We start from the raw sequence: 22,224 nt of genomic DNA, 5'->3' as shown, positions 1-22,224 counted from the left end.
GCTACGTTTTACCGGGGGTAACACCTCATCGCGAAGCACAGCTAGTTTAAGAGCGTTTACGCAAAGCGCGGCGTTTCAAGGGGCATCAATGGAAATGATTCGCGCGCGGCGTTTTTTAATAGTTTTCAAATGTTTATAGCAAAACAATAACAATGAATTAAATATCGTTTCAAAGTAAATATTTTAAAGAAGATGTTGTTTTATTATATTCAGCTATTTTTATGTTGAATAAAGGAAGAATATTGGTGAAAAAATCACTTTGGTTTTTGGGTATTTCACGTTCTTTTAATTTGTGATTTCTTATTGTAAAATGCTTAAATCTAAAAATTTTCTCAGATAACTATTTGCCCAAGGATCTATGCTATAGGATTTAAATGTTTGTTAAATCGTTTTCACAGTATTTTTATAAAAATTTCAGCTTGTAAACTGACACTAAAGTGGAAATTTACAAAACCTGTGTGGACTTATCTTGATAGAATTCTTAAATACTAAACTAATCGCAATATTTTCTCAATTAATTATTTAGACGACGAAATTGCCTAACTATTTATGCCTATAACATATTTGTAGTATTACTTGTTAATGATTGTAACGAGTTGAAAAAGTACTGTTTTTGCGCCAAACGGCGTAAACGCTCTTAAATAATAGTTTGGTTACGACTTATTAACAGTGTTCATAAACTTCAAGAGACGTTAATAAAATACAATAAAATTACTTAAAATCAACTATACTTACGTAAGGTCTATAACCATCAATCCAAAGTTCTAAACTATTCAAAACTATGGTAACATATGAGCGCCCTAAGAGCAAAAAACTTAGTTCTAGCTGCTAAAGCCATTATCAAAATGGATTGTTTCACTTTACCACTTAACGTAAATGTTAAAGTTAAAGCTGTCTTTATTATTATGACTTGTAAAGGTTTGAAGCTCACAGTGATGTCGTACAATCCCTTTAGCGAGGGAAAGTTGAAATTGCAACTTGCACGCTTGCATCATCCGAGACTGGTCCGGACGCATAGCGCGAGTGAATCCTACTTGCTAAGTAAGTTTACCACTTTATCGCCCGCATTCACAAACATTACTATGAGGTCTCACAGTGCGCGTGGACGCACAGAGTGACACATGAAACGATCACAGAGCTCTATTCAACGCTGTGCGTTCGATTTGCTGCTTTACTTAAGCAAGCCGCTTTTGTGAATACGGGCGTATATCTGGCACTTGCCCTAATACGAGAGTGGTAAATACGCTATCTATTTCGGATACTGTTAATTGAGATATAGATCAGTCTAACAAAAAAAAACTGCTTATTATATCGCCTTTTTTGCCGTGATTAATTCAATTACGTATGTTTTCATAATGATACGTTTTAAACCGAATTATTTATGTTTGGGCGGAATTTTTGTCGAACAATTAAGTCGCATGTCTAATCTATTGTTAAACTTGATTTGGGATAACGGATTTGGGAACTTAGTTTGGGATAACAAACTATATTTTTTCGCTGTAATTACTTGAAGAAGCCGTGTTTAGCTAGCTTTGCCTTTTAAAATAATGTCAACTATAGGCTCACTTGGAAATCAACATAGGTTGTTGTATTTTAAGTTATCCCGACTATGTTAGGTATATTGATAAACACAACCTCCTCTCCCTATTAAACTTAGTTAAAAACCCTAAAGGTATTTAAGACTTGATTATCTTGAGTTAAAGCGGAGCTTAATCACTTAACACTTATCAAAGCTTTACAAACTTTAGCTTTTAAGATAAACTTTCTACTTCTAATTAAAAACTGAAAATCTGTGGCCTCATTAACCCATTTTATGAAGTGGTGTATGACAACACATAGACAGTTTAAAACAAATAGCCAACATAACATCGAAAATCCAGCAGTTTGTTTGATTGGCAGTTAATTTAACTTTGTTTTAATTAACGTTTACTTCCAATCAAGGCAGCTTACGGATACGGGTGGTGGTGATAATAAATTCACAAATTGAGTGCGAAACCGAACCGAACATTCTGTTCAAACTATTTTACTACATATGTTTACTGAACTGCAAAACCTTAGAACTAGCTTTCAAATATATTTTTTATGCTATGACTGAATGAAATAAAAAATCCATGTTTGCAGAATAGATATGAGACCTATTCTGTTCTGTAAAATATTCAACCAATCACATGCTTGAATTACAGAGGGAGGATATGCAATTTATATGAGTAAAGAGAGAGTCTCTCTCTCTAATGAGTGGGACTCAATGTTAAAATATGATAACAGTGACTTTTCACCAGCAAGCTTAGAAATTAATGGTTTTTACAAAACCAATCTATGTTCTTCTGTTCAATTTCGTTGCGGGTCCAATGACAGTTTAACTTTCCTTTCCCCCGGGACAAACTTGACCTTCACTGGTTGGGTTTTTATTGGCAGTCAAGCTGTAGATCCTGGCTACATAGGAATTGCGGTGGTGGGAAAGAGTGGTGGGAATAGTCCCGTAAAACCAATCTGATTCGTGTTTTGCTGCATCTAAAATTGTATCGTTCACCGATTTTAACTTAATAATACGGTTTTGCCTAACAAATACAAACCGATAGCATTTCATATCGGATAGCATATTATTGTACCAGCTAATTGTTTACCCGAATGTGACGCATTCTAAATTAACTGCATTTGTGCGCTATGCGCCAATAATTTAGGTATTGTTTATGTATTATGAAATTGATAGTAATAATATTAAACGCAGTAATGCATAAAACATTTTATGTTGCCGCCGTATTATAGGATTTGTCATAACGTTTAAGTGTACATTAACCGACCTATTTATCAAATCCTATCCATACAGTGTTATAAATGTGCAAGTAATTCTGTTCGGACGGACCTTTTCAAGCCTACATCACTGATGCCCGTTTTCATCATCAATCCCTAATTTTTAAGTGACCCCTATGGTAACACATAACAGGAAATTTGTTTTCATAGGGGTCACTTAAAAATTAGGGAGTGATGGTGAAAACGGGCATAAATCAATTTGGATTTGGGGTTTTTTTGGCGGGGAAGAAATGCTTTGCGTACTGTCACCACTGCCGGGGGACAGGCTGGTGAGTGGGAATCCCGAAGTCCTGAAAAGGGCGCTTCTCTGTCTTGAAAAGGACGGCCTATACCCACTAAAACCTCCGCTGCGTTCCGTCATAGCCCGAGTGGAGGTGTCGCGAGTATAGATCGTGTCATCCACGAAGACGCGTCCCTCCAATTTTTGGTCGAGGGATGCGCGGGGTGCGGAGTTTGATCCGAGCAATCCGAGAGTCATTATTGTAGTGTGCGTGTGCACTCATGGATAATTTAGTGTGTACCGATAACACTCGAACATTAGCGAAAGAATGGTGGGGCGCGTCTTCGTGGATGAAACGATCTATGCCCGGCCGCCTGATGTTCGTATATTTCTGGTGGAATGTACGGGTATGTGAGGTATCTTTAAGTTTTATTACTTTGTTTCCAGTTTCGACGTGTGGCGCGAGTTCCCCGACCGCATAGTGGGGTTTCCGTCCAGGCTGCACGTGTGGGACAACGTGACCAGCTCCTGGCGGTACCATAGCGAGTGGACCAACCAGATATCCATGGTGAGTTGGGAGTTATGACGTCGTGGTCGTCTTAAGTCGCTGACGTAGCCCGCCGGATTAGCATGTTGAAGTGGCAATGGGCAGGGCACATAGTACGCAGATGGTTGATTGGTTGATGGGACAGCAAGGTTCTGGAGTGGAGGCCTATGTTCAGCAGTGGACGTCCTTTGGCTGAAATGATGATGATGAAGTCGTCTAAACCAAATGCCGTCCATATCGCTTATAGTCTCCCAAACGTATTTCCACAACGGTTGATCCTGCGCTGCATGCAGGTTCTTCCCGCGAGCTTCACCAGATCGTCAGCTCACCTAGGCTTGCCCAAACTACGTCTTCTAACCCGGGATTGCGACTCGAGAACTTTTCTGGTTTTGTTTTGGTCAAACTTTAGCGATACTTTAGATAGGCTTCGGACATGTTTAATGTTATGATCTAGTTCAATTCAGTTCTTAAAATGTTCGCAGTCATAGTGTCCTTATATTTTTTTCATTTAAGGCCGGGTAGCAGAGAAAATGGCGAAAATGAGGTTTTCATTTTTCATTTTTGAGGTACTAAACAGTAAAATNTCAAAGTCAAAGTCAAAGTCAAAATTTCTTTATTTGTTTGGACTAATAAATAGTTCTTACAAATCGTCATTTTGCTCTTAAGGAGCCTCTACATGTCTCATAATCTTTTTACCCTACCAGCGCTTCGAGACCAACATTTGGCAAGTGCTGAGAAGAAGCGCCGCAACAAACTCAGTCACCACTGTCTGCCGGTTAATATAAATAAATAGAAATAGTAGTAGTAGGTACATTCGATTCAGGAGCAGTTCACTGAATTTACCATGCATTCTTGTATGGTGTATCTTATAAGAATGGGTATACAAGATTGCGTGGTATATTAAACAAGGTAGGGTTAAATCTTGCAAGCTGAAGCAAATTTGGCCAAGTGTTGGTTACGTAGGGCGGCAGACGTGACGGGGCGCGGGGGCCTGTCGTTCGTGGAGCTGGTGCTGTGGATGGCGGCGCTGGAGCCCGCCACGCAACACAGCGGCGTCCCCGCCGAGATCCGCTGCCGGTACATCTTCAGGCAAGTGCTCGTGTTAAGCCCGCAGCTGATTTCCTCACTATCTACCTATCCTTGGTCATTTTGGTATACCTCTTAACTTCGCACTCCTCGTAATTCTTATGTTTTTTATTAATATGGTTGTTGATCGACTTTCCCTCGGGACAAACTTGGCCTTTAGATACTGGTTGGGTTTATTTTGCGGTCAAAATGTAGATTCTCCTGGCTACATAGGAGTTGCAGCGTTGGGAATGAGAGGAGGAAATCATCCTGAATTGATTTAAATGCCTATTAGTTCCATGGGCTTTAGACTAATATTGCACTGATCTAATTTATCGTACTAATCAAAAGGCAAAATATTTGAGCGCTCGAAGTTACCTACTATCACGAAGGACCTCACATACCACAGGTCTTCGACAGCAATCACGACCTTAAGAACTTAGAATACGAGAAGTAACTTAGCTGCCTTTGATTATCCTACCTGCAACATAAGCAAGCACAAGCTCATAATCAAAAGTCAGTCAACGTGACTATCATCACGAAGGACCTCATCATACCGCAGGTACTTCGACAGCAACCGCGACCTGAAGCTGGAGTACGTGGAGTTCAAGGAGCTGGTGGCCGCCGCGCGCGCCGCCCGCCAGCTGCCCGTCGACGCGCTCAGCGTGGCCCGCGACGCAGACGTCTGCCTGAGGTACTGCTCCAGGACTAAAGCCTGGTCCGTGAGCACGTAGAATTTTGTTCAATGACCCCAAGCTACCCATCCTTATCGCTCGCGCGTAATTATGTTGCTGTCGCGCTCGCACACTCACTGCGGGCGCCCGTCGCTATCGAAGGGATACTGGACATTGGTTATACAGGCTACAACAGCCCCAACAGTGGGACTGGCCGAATCGAACACGAATTCGAAACAAGTCATCCGCTATCTTAATTAGCTTACCACGAGGGTTTTTGATCCAACCGGGAGGTTAATTGCCGCGGGGATGATGGTGTTGAACACGGAACTATTTTATTTTTAAGTCCTGTAAGGTATAACTAACTTTTGCTCCTATCGGAGGTGCGCAATACAATTCTTTTTCTAATACACTCAGCGGCACGGAATTTGGCCCAAGCCTAAACAACCAGATATGAGGCCAAATAGGTGTTGTATACCTAAGTTTCGTGTGACATGTTAACAGAACATTTGTTTTTGTTAATTTAAGAGGCTAGATTAATAAAAAAATGCGTCTGTTTAACTTTTTTGACTCTAGAAACGCATTTCGTTGTTGGAGCGTAAAGAGTACGGGTAAGTTTAAATTCGATATTAAATGTTGTAAGGGTTTGGCGTTTTGTTTTTTGTTTTTAAATTAATCTTAGGGTTATTCTCGTTTCCATAATTTGAAAATAATGTCCATTACTTCAGCTCAAGTTGCTCAAATAGTGTTGCTTAGAAGTCAAGGGTGTATGCAGCGGGAGATGGCTGAAACTTTCAATTTATAGCGTACAAACTTAAGATACACTTTAAAAAGGCATGACCAGACCGCCTTTTACACAAAAAGACCAAGAAGTGGGGAATTAAGGTGTAAGTCAGCGCGCGATGACCCGATAATCGTGCTTGCAATATCAAGAAATCGGGTTCTCACTACGTTTGAGATACGCCAGCGTTTACAAACAGCAAGCCCAGTGAATGTTAGTGAGCACACAATAAGAAGAAGGATGGAGGATCATAACCTGCATACTTGAAGACCAGCTCGAGGACCAGATCTTCTCCGATACCTCCGCGAAGTGCGACTTACGTTTTCTAGAGAACATGCAAATTGGGCGCAAGGCTAATGGAGTAAAGTTCTATGGATCGATGATTGCAGAGTCACCTTAAGAGCTCCAGACGGCCGTGGAAGTGTATAGAGAAGGTGCGGAGAAGAGTTTCTACGCAAACAGACAGTTTTCATAAAGAGTTTACTCCATTAGTCTAACGTACAATTTGCATGTTCTCTAGAAAACGTAAGTGGCACTTCGCGAAGGTATCGGAGAAGTTCTGGTCCTCGAGCTGGTCTTCGAGTATGCAGGCTATGATCTTCCATCCTTCTTCTTATTGTGTACTCACTGACATTCACTAGGCTTGTTGTTTGTAAACACTGGCGTATCTCAAACGTAGTGAGAACCCGATTTCTTGATATTGCAAGCACGATTATCGGGTCATCGCGCGCTGATTTACACCTTAACTCCCCACTTCTTGGTCTTCTTGTGTAAAAGGCGGTATGCTTATGCCTTTTTAAAGTGTATCTTAAGTTTGTACGCCATAAATTGAAAGTTTCAGCCATCTCCCGCTGCATACGCCCTTGACTTCTAAGCAGCACTATTTGAGCAACTTGAGCTGAAGTAATGGACATTATTCTCAAATTACGGAAACGAGAATAACCCTAAGATTAATTTAAAAACAAAAAACAAAACGCCAAACCCTTACAACATTTAATATCGAATTTAAACTTACCCGTACTCTTTACGCTACAACAACGAAATGCGTTTCTAGAGTCAAAAAAGTTAAACAGACGCATTTTTTTATTAATCTAGCCTCTTAAATTAACAAAAACAAATGTTCTGTTAACATGTCACACGAAACTTAGGTATACAACACCTATTTGGCCTCATATCTGGGTGTTTAGGCTTGGGCCATATTCCGTGCCGCTGAGTGTATTTACTTAGGCAGAATTCAAGATGATAGAATATTAATCTTCATCACAGGTCATAGTGAGACCCTGTCCAAACCATGTTCTTTCTAGTTAAAATTTAAAAATTATACTCCCAGTTGCCCCTTCAAAGGAGGCCGGGGGCAACTGGGACATATTTTTTTACGAATTTCCAGTTGCCGGTGGGGCATGGGGGCTCAAGTGGGGGCGACTGGGAATAACCCGTTCGTCTGTGTTCGTTCCATGCCCATGTTCAAAATAACCTAGGTACATAGCTGACTCGATAAAGCCGCAAGTCTCCGCAGGCAACTGGGCATCCAGCCGAACTCGCAGCTGCCGCTGGCGGAGTTCCTGCGCGGCGTGGGCGAGCTGCGCCTGCGCGGGACCAGCTCGCTGCTGCGCGCGCCCAAGAGCATCGCGGGCTACCTCGTCGACCTTCAGTACGTTGGGCTTTGGATGATCGGCTGGTTTCTTTTATTTAAGGCCCGGTTTCCACCAAGGCGCAGCGGAGCGGAGAAGAGAGATGTGCGAAGCGGAAAGGTGATGTGGAAATAATGAAATCTAAATTGGTTATTCAAAAAACTCGCTCCTCTCCGCTCCGCCTTGGTGGAAACCGGGCCTAACGCACAGTGTCCTTTTACAATGATACCACATAAGTAGAATAGATAAGTAAATGATCTTTACTGCAATGTCCAACCGCATTTAATTTTGGCAAATTACTATTGTTCAAACCGTAGATGACAGCTAACAGTATTAATTTGATGAAAATATTTATAGTGCTTCTTAGGGGGGTAGAGCATGCTTACAATTCTTTGCTTATTATACTGGCTGATTGATTCAAAAACATGCCTTATCGGAGATCCGTTGAGATTGGAAGATGCAATAGGACTGTGAAAGCCTCTACCATGATAATTAAAAATCATTGCAGGGAAAGAGATCGTGAACTCAGCATGCGAAATGCTCAATCCACTTCAAAAATACCGCCTCCGCAAAGTAAGTCAAACAATACTGTTTGATAGTTTATTTATGTTTTATTTAATTTATATAAAAGAAAATCAAAAGTAAAGATAATTTGCTTGTAACGAGTAAAGGACCAAACCAACGCGTGCAGCCTGCGTGCGTGATGGCGATGGCGATCTTAATGTGTAAGAATTTGTAGCGGGTGAGTTCACATCAACGCGTCCTGTCATTGGTCGCGGCGATCTATGCACACGCTGTGACCACCATCGCTTTCGCCGACGGGAGCTGCACGGGTAGGTTTGTCCGAAGCTTTAGGCGGGTACTTCTCATTTACACTCAAATTTGATGGTCACACAATAATAGTTCATAAACGGTATAAGTTAGAACAATACCTTTGAAATCAGATGATAAAATATCTATTTAGCTACATACAAAATAAATTTTATCGTAATAGAAGCAAAAATAATACGAAAAAATCACATGAAACGATAAAAAACGGGGGCATTTTTCGAGTTCTCATCGTGTCACACCTTCGGTTNACTATGTAATTATTTGTTAGATTGACAAATAAAAATATATGTGTCCAATATTTTTTGATATTAAACATTACGGACTAAAAAAATTTTTTTAGGCAACTAGCCTATTGTTTACCCGAATGTGACGCATTCTAAATTAACTGCATTTGTGCGCTATGCGCCAATAATTTAGGTATTGTTTATGTATTATGAAATTGATAGTAATAATATTAAACGCAGTAATGCATAAAACATCTTATGTTGCCGCCGTATTATAGGATTTGTCATAACGTTTAAGTGTACATTAACCGACCTATTTATCAAATCTTATCCATACAGTGTTATAAATGTGCAAGTAATTCTGTTCGGACGGACCTTTTTAAGCTTGAACCACGATTTTGATGGATATAGAGATAGTTCATTTAGCCTAGGCGCAGACCACCGACTTTTAGTCTGCCGATAGTTGGACCCGATTTTAATTTGTATGAAGAATTGACCGATATCAAATCAAAGTCAAAGTCAAAATTTCTTTCTTTGTTTAGTTAGACTAATAAATAGTTCTTACAAATCGTCATTTTGCTCTTAAGGAGCCTCTACATGTCTCATAATCTTTTTACCCTACCAGCGCTTCGAGACCAACATTTGGCAAGTGCTGAGAAGAAGCGCCGCAACAAACTCAGTCACCACTGTCTGCCGGTTAATGTAAATAAATAGAAATAGCAGTAGTAGGTACATTCGATTCAGGAGCAATTCACTGAATTTACCATGCATTCTTGTATAGTGTATCTTATAAGAATGGGTATACAAAATTGCGTGGTATATTAAACAAGGTAGTGACGTGAATGTAATCGGTGAAATGTGCGCACTTTCATACCCTACTGATTCACAGCCCGACCCAACTATCGGCCAACTAAAAGTTGGTGGTCTGCGTCTAGGCTTAGTCTCCACTGCAGAAGGACGATCCTCTTTGAAGCCTCTACCAAAGGCAAAAGAGAGCATTTGGTTGGCCTACCCTCCTCACGCTGGACAGACGGGTTGGGGAGGCCTCAAGTTCGTATATTTCTTTCTGGTAGAATGTATGTGAGGTGTCTTTAAGTTTTATTATTTTGTTTCCAGTTTCGACGTGTGGCGCGAGTTCCCCGACCGCATAGTGGGGTTTCCGTCCAGGCTGCACGTGTGGGACAACGTGACCAGCTCCTGGCGGTACCATAGCGAGTGGACCAACCAGATATCCATGGTGAGTTGGAAGGTAGTTAGGGGTGCTCTAAACAGCTTTCCGTATTACTTTTCTTTTATGCAAGACCAGGCAGATATTTGACCGCAATCGCACCTGGTGTTAAGTGAGATGCAGTCTAGGATGGTACATATCTGCCCTGTAAGTGCCTATTCACTCTCACCTTGAAAAGGCCCGGATTATAGTGTTCAGGAAATACAGCAGCAGGCAGCGCAGCGAATTCCAGTCCCTAGCTGTTCGCATTCTTTTATAAGTCGTCGAAACGCTTAGTGCGAGCTGGTGGAATGGTGAGATTTGAGACTCCAGGACGCAATGCGAAAATAATTGTGTCCCGCCTGGATCCGTGCTAAAGCATACGAAAGGTTAATAAAAGATAGCGATATCTAGTCACATATCTATGGTGAGTCAGAGTCAGACGCACTTCGTCGTCGTCTCAACCAAGTGCCGTCCATTGCTAGACATAGGTCTTCCAGATGGATTTCCACAAGAACCGATGCTGCTCGCATCTAGGCGCTTCCCGGGACCGACTCCACCTGAAATGTAATTTTGTTACGTTAAAAGTTAGCGAAACTTTACGACCCAGTGTATAAAATGTATCTTTTTCATTTAAATCGATAATAAATCGGATTCTATAAACAATAATTCGCGTGACTGTATTTGCAATTCCGTGATAGTCAGTAACCTCAGTATTTTTCTGACATACACTAAATTTTCTAAAATTGGACTTAAATATCACAAAAAATAGCGATTTTATTAACTTGTACCTGTCCGTTCTCCTGTCAATTATTGACCAACAATAATAAATTCACTTAGAGCCAGCACATTGCTACTTTTAGCATCGGCGATCGGCTATTTAGCCGCTTTTTAGAAGCTGAATGCAGCGACCTTGTATTCCATACCGCAGAAACGGGTTGCTTGAGTCGCTTTTCGAAAGCTCGACGCAGCGACAGTAGCGCGATTCCGGTACCGCTTCCATTGGCGTCTCTAGGGTTCTTTTTCAGGAGGGCTGGCCCCTGGTATGCCATGAATTAGTAATCTCAACTATCATCTTCAAATCAGTAGCCTAACATCCCTGGGGAGCGTGCCACCTACTATAATTATGAAGTCGCGATATTGAGACGTTGCATCGATAGAGTCGCAGAATTAGCCCTCTAATGGGGATGTTGCCTGGGTCAAAAAGCAAGAGTTTTAATTAGTCCGTCAGTTAACTTATAAAAAAATACTCTACACGTATTTTTCACTTTTTCAAACTAATGAAAATTTAAAGAGATAAAGCGCCCCAAAGTTCATAAGAAGAGGCCCATGACGTCAACGCTTGCTNCGCGAGAGCTCTTTGGCGCGCTGTCTTCGGCGAAGTATTGCGCGCGCAGTTTTTGACAGCGCGAAATACCTACTTTAGCAGAAATACCAAGCCTTAAACCGTTAAGAAGTAAATCGGATCCTATAAAAATCATGCGCGTGACTGCATACCGATTTGCAATTCCGTGACAGTCAGTAACCTCAGTATTTTTCTGACATACACTAAATTTGGTAAAATTGGACTTAAATATCACAAATAGCGATTTTATTAACTTGTACCTGTCCTTTCTCCTGTCAATTATTGACCAACAATAATAAATTCACTTAGAGCCACAGCACATTGCTACTTTTAGCATCGGCGATCGGCTATTTAGCCGCTTTTTAGAAGCTGTATGCAATGCAGCGACCACGTATTCCATACCGCACAACACAAACGTGGTGATTGAGTCGCTTTTCGAAAGCTCGACGCAGCGACAGTAGCGCGATTCCGGTACCGCTTCCATAGGCGTCTCTAGGATTCTTTTTCAGGATGGCTGGCCCCCTGGTATGCCATGAATTAGTAATCTCAACTATCATCTTCAAATCAGTAGCCCAACATCCCTGGGGAGCGTGCCACCCGTTATATATAATACACGCGCATGACCGTGTCCGAAAGCATGAAGGCGCGATATTGCGACGTTGCATCGATAGAGTCCCAAAATTTGCCCTTTTTTTAAATACATACATAAGTATTAAAAAAATAGGATCAAGATGACATACGACTTGGAGATGAACCGTCAGCTAAAGTTGTGTGTTCAGTTCCCATGCGAGGCATTGATTTTCTCAATCAAAATATCTCCTATTAACGTTTTATTTTTCATTATCTAGCAAACTGATGGTTTTAAACATATATCAGTAGTATTATTTTTCTAATCATAGCTATTAAACAAGTTTCTTACCACTAAAAATACTCCTATTTATAAGAGCTATTCTTAAAAGGACATTAAATTATTTTTTCATTTTTTCAATATGATAATTGAAATTAAAAGTTAATTTGTTATTGTCATTTTTTTAGTTGTAATTACGCTCAATTATCGAACGATTCTGAATAATAACTTCAAGTAGGCCAGGCACTATATTATTCAATTAGCGCTAGAAAAAAATCTAGTTGAGTGCGTGTAGTGATAAATTATAGCAATTCATGTATTGATTTTAAAGTAAATCACGATAGTTACATGAATTAATTATGATCGTACGTTTCGCAGTGACAATTAGTGATATAATGAGGTAAGAAGTTACGGGAAAGACTCGAAATCAAAATATTTATTAGTACGTATACGAGTAAAGGCCCTTTTTTTAGGGTACTTATACAGACTAAAGGTTCGTATTTGAAACTGACACTGGTAGCTCGTTTCAAACTCTTGTGGAAGCTCAAGTTGCTCAAGTATTGACCGCTCAAAATTTGAACTATCTGAAAATAAGTAAGTAGGTATACCAATACATTCAATATTATTATTTTCCAAAACAAAATATCACAACCGCGATTCTCCCTCCCACTTACCTACAGATCTGACGCCCGTATTCACAAATATTACTATGAGGTCTCACAGTGCGCGTGAATGGACAGGGTGACACACGAGCCAATCACAGAGCTCTAATTAACGCTGTGCGTTTGACTTGATGCTTCACTTAAGCTAGAATTGTTTCTGAATACGGGCGTAAGTGAAGCAGCAAATCGAAAGCACAGCGTTGAATAGAGCTCTGTGATTGGTTCGTGTGTCAGCCTGTGCGTCTACGCGCACTGTAAGACCTCATAGTAATGTTTGTGAATACGGATGTGAGAATCGATCCTAAAGCCTTTTGAGTCGAGAGAGTCGTCTGGAGAGAAGCATACTAATATTTTAAAATGTTTGGAAAATGAAAATATTTTCGACTTCCGCTTATATGATAAATTATTTGATAAAACTATAAAAAGAGCTGCCTAGGCTGTTAAATACATCATTAATATCATTAGTTAGGCTCATTTGTGACATAATTAATGCGGCCTTGTTTCGTTATTCTGTTCCAGTAATAGTTGTAATAATTTATTAATAGTTGACTCTGCTGGATGTAGATTTAATATTATTAAAACTGTATGAAAAAATTGCCGTTGGGGCAGGAAAGTTCTCGAATGGCGACCACGGGCTGGAAGACGTAGCGTGGGCAGGCCTCCTACTAGGTGGACTGACGATCTGGTGAAGGTCGCGGGAAGAGCCTGGATGCGGGCAGCGCAGGACCGTTCATTGTGGAAAACCTTGGGGGAGGCCTTTGTCCAGCAGTGGACGTCATTTGGCTGAAAACGAACAAGCGAATGAAAAAATATTCTACTATTGTGTAAATAAAAATAAGTTCCACTATTGTCGTACAGTTAGCGCCAATAGTATACTTAGTTCGTGACACGCAATGTAGCCAAAAAGTTCGTAGCACGTCTTTGTTACAATTGGAATAAGGTTGTGTTGTCAAATTTTTGGCCACTTTCTGTGTCACGAAGTATTTGACGCTGACTGTACCAAAATGCTTTAATTTGAAATTTTATAATTTTTCTTCGTGATATTTTATGTCTGCCATTGTATTTACAAACGATATTACATACATCAAGCAAGTGTAAATATTTTCTTCGTGTAACTTTTTGTTCATTTTGCTCGTTATAGCATATTCTTTGAATATTTAATGGACAGGTGTTAGCGATACCACGACTAACGAACTTCCCCCTATGTTTTTAAGGATATCAGATTTTTTTTAAATAGTAGGTAAGTATAGGTTGTTGAACAACAAGTATGCATTTTTAACAAGTCCTTGACTTAGGGTAAAAACATTAAGATAAAAATTTAAACAAATCGTCTATGCAGTAACAGGGATGCAGTTTTTTTCCACCACTGCATCTCCTGTATAGCCAGGATCTAAGTTTGACTACCAATAAACTCTTACCAGTGTTTAGCAGTCCTTTGTTCCCGTTGAGTTACAAGATTTTGTGTTACCACTGTTATAGTCTATCCAATATAGCTTGATTAGAATGACAGCTATCATCAAAAGTAACGACATAACTTTGTAGTAGCGATCAATGAGAGCAAAATATTGGCGGACTACTACCCCCTTAATAATAAAAAGTTACACCTAGGAAGAACCTTGGATTAAAATGACATTTCCATACCAAATGACAATTTAAGCCAGAGTTCAACTAGGGTGTAACTTTTATTAATAAAGGGGTTAAAGTGTTACTTAAGGGTTTTATTATGGGTTGCTAAAGCGAATAAACCCACAAGACCCAATAAGTCCACCCACAAGATGGACCGACGGCCTCATAAAGGTAGCGGGAAGGCGCTGGATGCAGGCCGCCACCAACCGGCCATTGTGAAAATCATTAGGGGAGGCCTATGTTCAACTGGACATCCTATGGCTAAAATGATCATGATGATGATGATGAAAGCGAATAAAGGGCTAATGGCTTGGGTAGTTCATCGTAGGTATAATCCTTTCCTTTTCAATGCTTCTTTTAGTTATTTTAATAGATTGTAGTCATAATACATACTCGTATACATGGATGATTGTGTTATACTTTCATTCTAATACTTAGTGGAATTACTGCTTTCAAAACGTGAATTAGAACTGGCCCCATAGCAGACATTTTCCTACATCTAAAGGTCTTTTCAAATATATATTGGTTATGGCTATTGGAGCGGGTACCACTTTCCATACATTTGTGCCCATCATCCTTTCGATTTTTGTTCGAATTGTAATTGATAAAAGTAGTTTAATTGAGTTGACATAATAGTGACGTCACTTGCTTGTAGTGCCATACAAAATCTATGGGAGAGTTTCGTTTTGACAGTTTTAAAAAGTACGTCAATTGACTGTGGTGTCAACATGTCTATTGCAAAGCGGATGACCGGTGACAAAGGTTTAACACCTTTAAGAAAAGATGACAACACAATCTTTATAAGGTTAGCTTATAAAGCAGGGTACTCATTTAGCCGTGTAGCATGTAATGTATCAGATACTGTATCAAGTGAGCACATAGGCACGAGCCCGCTGCGAGCTGCTCACGTGTGGTTCGCAGGGAGATCGCAGCGACCCGAGTGGCGGTATCACTGCGAGCACAAAGGCGGCTCGCAGTAGGATTCAGGAGCTCGCAGCCAGATACGCGATGACCGTGGACGAGCCGTACTCACTTGAAGATTGGTTACGTTACATGCTACGTTACGTGCTACATGGCACGTGAGTACCCTGCCTTACAATTGTAATAAAGACGTGTTGCGAACTTTTTGGCTACTTTGGGTGTCACGAATTATTTGACGCTGACTGTACCGTCGACAGCACATAAAACTAGACAATGTTGTTGCGAAATGGCGTTTATTAAAACCGCTAAAGATGCCACAGTGATTGGATTGTTGTGCCGTCGTCTGTACAGCTGCTAATATACAGGGTGTGACGGAGGTTTGGTGAAATGTTAACAATGAATTCAAAATATTTTTTAACATTCGTATTCTGAATTTCTGACTCTCAAAAATACATTTAAAACAAAATATAGATTAAAACACGTGATTGCTCTAAATATGAATTTCAAAACAAATTAAGGTTTGAATCTGTCATTTAGTGTAAATTAATGTTTATTTAATTTTCATATCACACCCTTTTTAGTATTGATAAGCTAAGCAGAGTCAACAAAAATAATAAATTACTTTGAGTGAATGATTTATAATATCTGAATTCATTGTTGAAAGGTTTTACCAATTTGCCCCTTCCACCCTGAAGTATTTTTAATCTTACGTAATTGTTGTGAAATGTATCCACATTTTTTTTACCTGGACTATGTACTTTGACGGAGAAGTGTATATTTTTTAACAAAAAAAAGTTCTTTTATTCAGACTTGCACACCTCCCCGCGTTCGCCCCGTCCGTATCAGAGCGTCGATATGACGTCACGGCAGCCAGATCCACAGTTAACACGACCGGATTATACTTGTCCTTTCTGCATTTTTCGTAGGTTCACCCTGTATAATTTGAGCTACTACTAAAGTCAATTACAATGTACATAAAATCAATCATTAAGTACTTTTATATGTTTTTGCTTTACATCTACCATTTTAGCTGCTATCAAAACTGCTACTTATTTATTTCGTACTTTATATTTCTCCGTCTCAGTACATTATACGAATTTTCAAAAATATACGTCTCTAATAAACTGTTTAATTAATTTAAAGTGCTATGTGGTAGCAATCATGTTCATCAACATCAATCTTCTCAATAAATCTGTAGAGCGCTGGCCGTTACATTAAAGTGCATCAGGGGAANTACGGACTAAAAAAATTTTTTTAGGCAACTAGCCTATACAAAAGTATTAAAAAAATAAGATTAAGATGACATATGATTTGGAGAGCGAACCGTCAGCTTGAGTTGTGTGTTCCGTTCCCATGCGAGGCATTGATTTTCTCAATCAAAATATCTCCTATTAACGTTTTATTTTTCATTATCTAGCAAACTGATGGTTTTAAACATATATCAGTAGTATTATTTTTCTAATCATAGCTATTAAACAAGTTTCTTACCACTAAAAATACTCCTATTTATAAGAGCTATTCTTAAAAGTACATTAAATTATTTTTTCATTTTTTCAATATGATAATTGAAATTAAAAGTTAATTTGTTATTGTCATTTTTTTAGTTGTAATTACGCTCAATTATCGAACGATTCTGAATAATAACTTCAAGTAGGCTAGGCACTATATTATTCAATTAGCGCTAGAAAAAAATCTAGTTGAGTGCGTGTAGTGATAAATTATAGCAATTCATGTATTGATTTTAAAGTAAATCACGATAGTTACATGAATTAATTATGATCGTACGTTTCGCAGTGACAATTAGTGATATAATGAGGTAAGAAGTTACGGGAAAGACTCGAAATCAAAATATTTATTAGTACGTACGTATACGAGTAAAGGTCCTTTTTTTAGGGTACTTATACAGACTAAAGGTTCGTATTTGAAACTGACACTGGTAGCTCGTTTCAAACTCTTGTGTAAGCTCAAGTTGCTCAAATATTGACCGCTTAAAATTTGAACTAACTGAAAATAAGTAAGTAGGTATACATTCAATATTATTATTTTCCAAAAACAAAATAGCACAACCCGAACAACTGCGCACCTCGCTGGGATATCTCCCTCCCACTTACCTACAGAGGCACATAGCTCGTAGAGACGATGACCGTTGGGGCAGAAAAGTTCTCGAGTGGCGACCACGGGCTGGAAGACGTAGCGTGGGCAGGCCTCCTACTAGGTGGACCGACGATCTCGTAAAGGTCGCGGGAAGAGCCTGGATGCGGGCAGCGCAGGACCGTGCATTGTGGAAAACCTTGGAGGAGGCCTTTGTCCAGCAGTGGACGTCATTTGGCTGAAACGAACGAACTTACCTACAGATCTAACGCCCGTGTTTACAAACATTACTATGAGGTCACGTGGACGCACAGGGCGACACACGAGCCAATCACAGAGCTCTAATTAACGCCGTGCGTTCGATTTGCTGTTTCACTTAAGCAATGTTTGTGAATACGGCCGTAAGTGAAGCAGCAAATCGAAAGCACAGCGTTGAATAGAGCTCTGTGATTGGTTCGTGTGTCAGCCTGTGCGTCTACGCGCACGGTAAGACCTCATAGTAATGTTTGTGAATACGGATGTGAGAATCGATCCTAAAGCCTTTTGAGTCGAGAGAGTCGTCTGGAGAGAAGCATACTAATATTTTAAAATGTTTGGAAAATGAAAATATTTTCGGCTTCCGCTTATATGATAAATTATTTGATAAAACGGCAAAAAGTGCTGCCTAGACTGTTAAATACATCATTAATATCATTAGTTAGGCTCATTTGTGACATAATTAATGCGGCCTTGTTTCGTTATTCTGTTCCAGTAATAGTTGTAATAATTTATTAATAGTTGACTCTGCTGGATGTAGATTTAATATTATTAAAACTGTATGAAAAAATATTCTACTATTATGTAAATAAAAATACATTCCACTATTGTCGTACAGTCAGCGCCAATAGAATACTTAGTTTGTGACACGCAAAGTAGCCAAAAAGTGCGCAGCACATCTTTGTTACAATTGGAATAAGGTTGTGTTGTCAACTTTTTGGCCACTGTCTGTGTCACGAAGTATTTGATGCTGACTGTACCAAAATGCTTTAATTTGAAATTTTATAATTTTTCTTCGTGATATTTTATGTCTGCCATTGTATTTACAAACTATATTACATACATCAAGCAAGTGTAAATATTTTCTTCGTGTAAGTTTTTGTTCATTTTGCTCGTTATAGCATATTCTTTGAATATTTAATGGACAGGTGTTGGCGATGCCACGACTAACGAACTTCCCCCTATGTTTTTAAGGATATCAGATTTTTTAAAATAGTAGGTAAAAAGTATAGGTTGTTGTACAACTTCTATGGATTTTTAACAAGTCCCTGACTCAGGGTACAAAAATTTAGATCCAAAATTCAAACAAGTCGGCTTTTTCCACCACTGACTGCAACACCGGTCCTGTATAGCCAGGATCTAAGTTTGACTACCAATAAAACCATACCAGTGTTTAACAGTCCTGGGGGATAAGTTCCTGTATTCCCGTTGAGTTACACGATTTTGTGTCACCACTGTTATCCATAAAGTTTAATTAATGAAATCTTTCGAGAAGGAGTTCCACATTAAATGTGTTATTTGAAATTAAGTGGGAAGCGCTGGACGCAGGCCGCTACCAATCGATCAACATGGACAGCATTGAGGGAGGCCTATGTTCAGCAGTGGACGTCCTATGGCTGAAATGATGATGATGATGATGATGAAGTGTATGCTATCTGCAGCTAGTAATAGAAGCTGTCAGGGACGCCTCCCAATCTTCCTGAGGTTGGCATTGTTAATACTTATGCGTAAAGAGGCTGACAAAAGTGACTGAGTTTGTTCTGCCAATTCTTCTCAGCACCATATGCTGTCCCAGCCCATATAGTGGTGGTAGGGCAAGCTATATTTGTGACGTGTATAAGTGCCCTGGAAAGGGTCTATGTACTGAATATTTGAATTTGAATTATATTTCCAGTGACTTCGCTTATAGTTCGACTTGCCAATATTTTTTAAGATCTCTCCGCTTACAATCCGATCCAACCCGTTCCAGGTATTAACGGGCGCAGCGTTCCACCACAAAATCTGGTCGTGGTACTACACGTACAAGATGCCCGGCGAGATCCGCCGCTGGGTGGACGAACACTTCAACTGTGAAGACATCGCCATGAACTTCCTCGTCGCTAACGTCACGAGAAAGCCGCCCATAAAGGTAATATTAGATCCTCACTTAGATGGTTAGCAGTCCACAACAGTACGTTTCTCTAGAAACTTCCTGCCCCGTACAACCAAACTGTGAAATGGACTGTCGTCTGCGGTGTTTCCGGACGGATACAACCTGCAAGCTTTCAAGAAGAAAGCGTATCTTCACCTTAAACAACGCGCCTGTAATGCTCCTGGGATTGCGGGTGTCTATGGGCGACGGTAATCACTTACCATCAGGTGATCCGTCTGCTCGTTTGCCTCCTGTCACATAAAAAAAAATCTTTTTTGGCAATAATCCACTGGTTCTAGCAAATTGGAGATTTTTTTATCCACAACGAAGAAGCTCTTCGCCTGTATCTCACCTGATGGTAAGTGATGATCAGGCCGAAGGTGGAAGCGAGCTTCACCCGGAATCCTTAACCACGGAGGAACTGGCTATCTTACCACATAATTTTTTTTTTGGTCATGAATCCTACTAGGATTTCATAAAAATGTGGAGTTAAAATATTCACAAATGTAGAGCCATGATAATCCATCACCTAACCCAACAATCGTAGTTACAATTATTAAACGGTTAGACGTTCAGCTTTCTAGTTGAATGATGCATTAAACAATGTGTCGCATACTAGGCATTCAATCAAACGTCGGCGTGTATGAATTCTCAATTGAATTCATCTGTGCGTGTACACATATTTGTAGTAGTTGTAGGAGATTTATGATAGAAATGGGATGGGATACCTTCGATAGAGCAGACTCCGCAGGACGGTCCAAGCTTGGTTCTTCTTTCACTTACACTTGAATTTTATTGGGTTGAGTTAACGCGCGAGAGGAATTATTTGAATTGGTTTATTTTGGATACTTATTTCGTATTAACGCCCAGATAGGTAGGCGAAGCGGCGCGTTGCAATGCGAGAGCGAGACTAAAGGTGGAAGGGAGAGGATAGGGAAAGGACTGTCAGAGTGAGTGATAGAGAATAGTGTGACATGAGTTTGAATTGTATGAGGTTTTATTTAATGCTGGCGCGTACAGGCCTATAAGATAATGTTAGATCCAGTTGTGTATGTGGAGACTGTATGACCTGATGATGATGATTTTGAGATCTTTAATACAGACAAATTACTAAATTAAATTTAATACAGAATAATAAGAATATCGAATAACATAAAATAGTAAAACTGAACAAGAGATCATGAAAACAGCTATAGCGCCTATTAATTTAGGACATATTTCCCTTGCTAATGGAACACATTTTCGTCATTCCAGGTGACCCCTCGAAAGAAGTTCAAATGTCCAGAGTGCACGAACACTGAGATGCTATCGGCAGACGCTCGCCACATGTCGCAGCGGTCAGCGTGCGTGGACCGCTTCGCAGCGATCTACGGCCGCATGGCTCTCCAACCGGTGGAGTTCAGAGCCGACCCACTGCAGTACCGAGAGACTGGCGCCGGCGTGCCACATCTATACCCCGACATCGGAGCGCTATAGGTATATTCTTAACGCAATGTATCAACGCTCGGTGATGTTGGCGAAAGTTTTTTTGTGGTAATGTTTTGGGCCCACTAGTTTACAGTTTGATGATGCAGTACAGCTGGATTTAGCACTGTTTGTGGTATAATCATACTGCACATTCCTAAAGATCGAAAAATGCTAAAAACGTGAATCAAACTCTAAGAACAACACTAGAAAGCTCAAAATCGATTACTTTGCAAGATGAAGCATGTGCCGAATGCCTGGACATAACGTGTACATTAAGTAAAATTTACTTTACATCGGCCCTTTGGCCATCGAGTATGAAATAAGAGAATTCTGTAGGTATTCAATTTAAAATTGGCTTGTAGTTTTGTAAGGCTGACAAGTTTTGGGCCCTCTTACTTTCTCTAATCATATAAAGTAAACGAATATTACGCATGATTGTGTTTAACTGTTTTTTTTTATAACTGGAGTACAGTTATTGCTATACTTTTTTCTTGAAGACCTGATTTATAAATCACCAGATAACTTGTATCTAGCAGCTAGGGAGCAGAACTAGCTCCTCCTACAAATATACAACTATTACTTTGTGTAATACTCGTAGCTAATCAGAATTAATAGTTGAAACATGGGTGAATTATAAAGCTAATACAAAATAAACACAATCAAAATAGGTTTTACGTGCATCATATTATTATTAAATCTTTCTGTCATTTATTGTGGCCAGATTTAACTGATCAATTGTTTTTTTTTGTCAATAGTAACTTTTATCCACTGAATGTGCGTATTTAAAACAATCTAAGAGGGCCCGAATTTGTAGCAAACGTAGAAGGAACGGACAATAACAAATTGAATGAAGGCTGTAAGAGAATTGGGAATCGTCCCCATCACCAGGGTATGTAGTGTTAATGCCAATTATCTTTTACCCGACTTTAATGTTCGTTTTGCCAATGTATTACAGATGATAGCACATCGAGATAAATACTGTCTTATGCTGTTGTAGTAAGTACTACTTTGCAACAACAATGTAGCGCTATTGCTGTACAGTCAGTGTCAAGTAGTTCGTGATACCTAAAGTGTCCAAAAAGTTGACAACACAACCTTACGGGACTA

General features: G+C 39.7%; 1 protein-coding gene across 1 annotated transcript in view; it reads left to right on the top strand.

Annotated features, from left to right (window-relative positions):
• The window catches only part of sotv (exostosin glycosyltransferase sotv), a 44,316-nt gene extending 22,092 nt beyond the window's left edge, over positions 1–22,224 (top strand). The window contains exons 5-7 of the mRNA XM_028304009.1: positions 3,479–3,599; positions 19,489–19,647; positions 20,905–22,224. Of these exons, the coding sequence (XP_028159810.1) occupies positions 3,479–3,599; positions 19,489–19,647; positions 20,905–21,126 (502 nt within the window). The 3' untranslated portion in view covers positions 21,127–22,224. The remainder of the gene's footprint in view (positions 1–3,478; positions 3,600–19,488; positions 19,648–20,904) is intronic.

Source organism: Ostrinia furnacalis, unplaced genomic scaffold (genome assembly GCF_004193835.3).
Source record: "Ostrinia furnacalis isolate ACB-3 unplaced genomic scaffold, ASM419383v2 OfSCF1351, whole genome shotgun sequence".
Taxonomy (NCBI): domain Eukaryota; kingdom Metazoa; phylum Arthropoda; class Insecta; order Lepidoptera; family Crambidae; genus Ostrinia; species Ostrinia furnacalis.
Note: the sequence above shows the minus strand (reverse complement) of the source record. Positions and strands in the feature narration are given on the sequence as shown.